At 47.3% G+C, this 2,228-nt stretch overlaps 1 protein-coding gene across 1 annotated transcript in view; it reads right to left on the bottom strand.

Moving 5' to 3' along the window:
* Nucleotides 1-2,224, bottom strand: part of LOC106526240 (olfactory receptor 2K2-like) — a 3,167-nt gene extending 943 nt beyond the window's left edge. Inside the window, exons 1-2 of the mRNA XM_014020804.1 lie at nt 2,132-2,224; nt 1,898-1,952 (exon numbers count right to left, since the gene is read on the bottom strand). Coding sequence (XP_013876258.1) covers nt 1,898-1,952; nt 2,132-2,224 — 148 coding nt within the window. The remainder of the gene's footprint in view (nt 1-1,897; nt 1,953-2,131) is intronic.
* Between the last annotated feature and the right edge of the window lie 4 nt (nt 2,225-2,228).

Here is a 2,228-nt window from a genome sequence, read left to right as displayed (position 1 = left end):
GTGTCAAAGTAAGCAGAAAGGATGAAATAGGAAACATTTGTCACATTCATTATGATGCTTTCAGGTCAAAGTCCCAGTTGAAGCAGTAAAAGTCACAAACACAGATCAGAGTCTGGAACACAAGTGAGGAAACTAACAGACATGTTGTTCTGTAGTAATGAGACTGAAAGTGTCTCCAATCTGGATGAAGCTTTGTCTTTTCAATCTTCTCACAGCAACAGTCTGATGCAAACTGTSCAATTCCTGTTGGACTCAGAAAAGATGGTCATGAGCCTCAACTGGCAGGGGATTGGTGCAGCTGACACCAGAGAACCAACTCATGCAGGTTTGACATTTGGCTTGAAAAGTCTTGTTGGGTTATTGTGTGAAAGTGCTGAATGTGAGATTGTGTTTTTTAAAAATGAAAATAGTCTCATCCTCATCAATGGGATGGACCAGTGGTCAGGGYGACAAACCAACATGTTTTTAAAGATTTCTTTTGAATGATGGTTGTGTGAGGTCATTAGACTGACTATGTGTCCCCATTGAGACCCCAGATGTCAATAAAACCTAACTGATCCATTCTTGTCAGGCTACAACATAAAACAGAGATTAATCACAAGGTATTGAGGTAGTCAAAAAGCTCCTCAATGGCAGGGCCCTAGGGGTGGACAAGATTTGCCCCGAGACATCACATGGAGGACTGGTACAACTCCTGGGAAGTGGCAGACCAGGGTGGTGGTTCCTATTTTTAAAACGGGGGACCAGAGTGTGTGTTCTAACTATTGTGGGATTACACTTCTCACCCTCTCCAGCCAAGATCAGTCCAGGATGTTGGAAGGCAGGCTTCGATCGAAGACCTCAGATTCAATGGAAGCAGTGCGGCTTTCGTCCAGGGTGTGGAATAGTGGACCAGATCTTTACCCTTGCGGAGTTACTAAGGGGGTTGTGGGAGTTTGCCTCTCTGGCCTACATGTGTTTTGTGGACTTGGAGAAGGCTCATGACTCTGGTCTTTGGGGCATTCTGTGGGGGGTGCTGTGGGAGTATGGAGTGTCTGGGTTTGGTACTAATGCCCCTTTTTCACTAGTGCCACCTAGTGTAGTGTCAGTATGGTCAGTGTTGGAATGGATCAGTTCGGTTGTTTTTCCATTGACGTTCCAGTCTGGTTCAAGTGAGTGTGTTTTGGGCATTTCCACAATCCGAAAATTGTTGTCACTCGTATTTGCCTGATGGTGACGGTAATGCTGTTTGTAGGCAACCATTAAACGTAGCAGTAGGTTTGAACCAGTTTGAACCGACTTGAACAGCCCCTTCCATTGTGGTCCTTAATCGTGCAGGAATCGTGCAGGAATCGCACTTCAACTTTTTCAGTTTGTCCTGACATTGCTTTAGGGTTCTTTTGTAGTGGCTATCAGCTCCGACAACTCCTTGAACACTTTTTTGTTGTGAGTCGACCCATCTAGCTCACTTTGAATTTTCTCCTCTGCCACCAAGCACAAAAACTCCTGCACCTCAACATTGGACCATGGTGTGGATCTCTGTTCTGCCATTGAGAGTGTAATTGCTACAATAGAAAAAAATGGCGCCTCGAGTTGTTTTTGTAAGGACAGCTCAGTGACTCCACCCCTAACCAATCAGTGACAAATAGTGTTCTGATGTCGGAAATGTACCGAACCGAACAAAGCCAGCCTGAACATGTTGTTCTGTAGTGAGACTGAAAGTGTCTCCAATCTGGATGAAGCGCTTTCTTTTCAATCTTCTCACAGCAACAGTCTGATGCAAGATGTCCATTTCCTGTTGGACTCAAGAAAGATGGTCGGGGCTTTGCTGGAATAGGGGTCTGGCCGATTGGCCTGGTGCAGCCCGGGCCGAGACTTGGCTGTCTGCTCCTCTCCACCCCAGATTGAAGGGGTCTACCTCCTGGGTTTGGGCGTGAGCTGCCCTCTTTAAGGGACGGGTGCATGTCCTGGACCTGGGGGATATAGAGTATGTATGGAGAATATGAGTGGAGTTTGGCGTCCATCCTGTCTGTCTTTGAATGAATGGGTGAGAGGATGAGGGTGGGACTGTGTGATTGTATTTGTGTATACTTGTATTTTTGTCAGGCTGGGACTTGGGCGGCCCCTTCTTCGGGTTMATTTKAGGGCCCACTGCTTTCCCTGCCACAATGCCCTCTGGTGGGTTGTCCCCTTGCCCGCCGGTGCGCTGGTGGCTCTTGTTGTCCAGGGCTGGGTGCTTGGGCATGTGC

Source organism: Austrofundulus limnaeus, unplaced genomic scaffold (genome assembly GCF_001266775.1).
Source record: "Austrofundulus limnaeus strain Quisiro unplaced genomic scaffold, Austrofundulus_limnaeus-1.0 Scaffold266, whole genome shotgun sequence".
Taxonomy (NCBI): domain Eukaryota; kingdom Metazoa; phylum Chordata; class Actinopteri; order Cyprinodontiformes; family Rivulidae; genus Austrofundulus; species Austrofundulus limnaeus.
The sequence above is the reverse complement of the archived record's forward strand: the minus strand, read 5'-3'. Positions and strand labels throughout refer to the sequence as shown.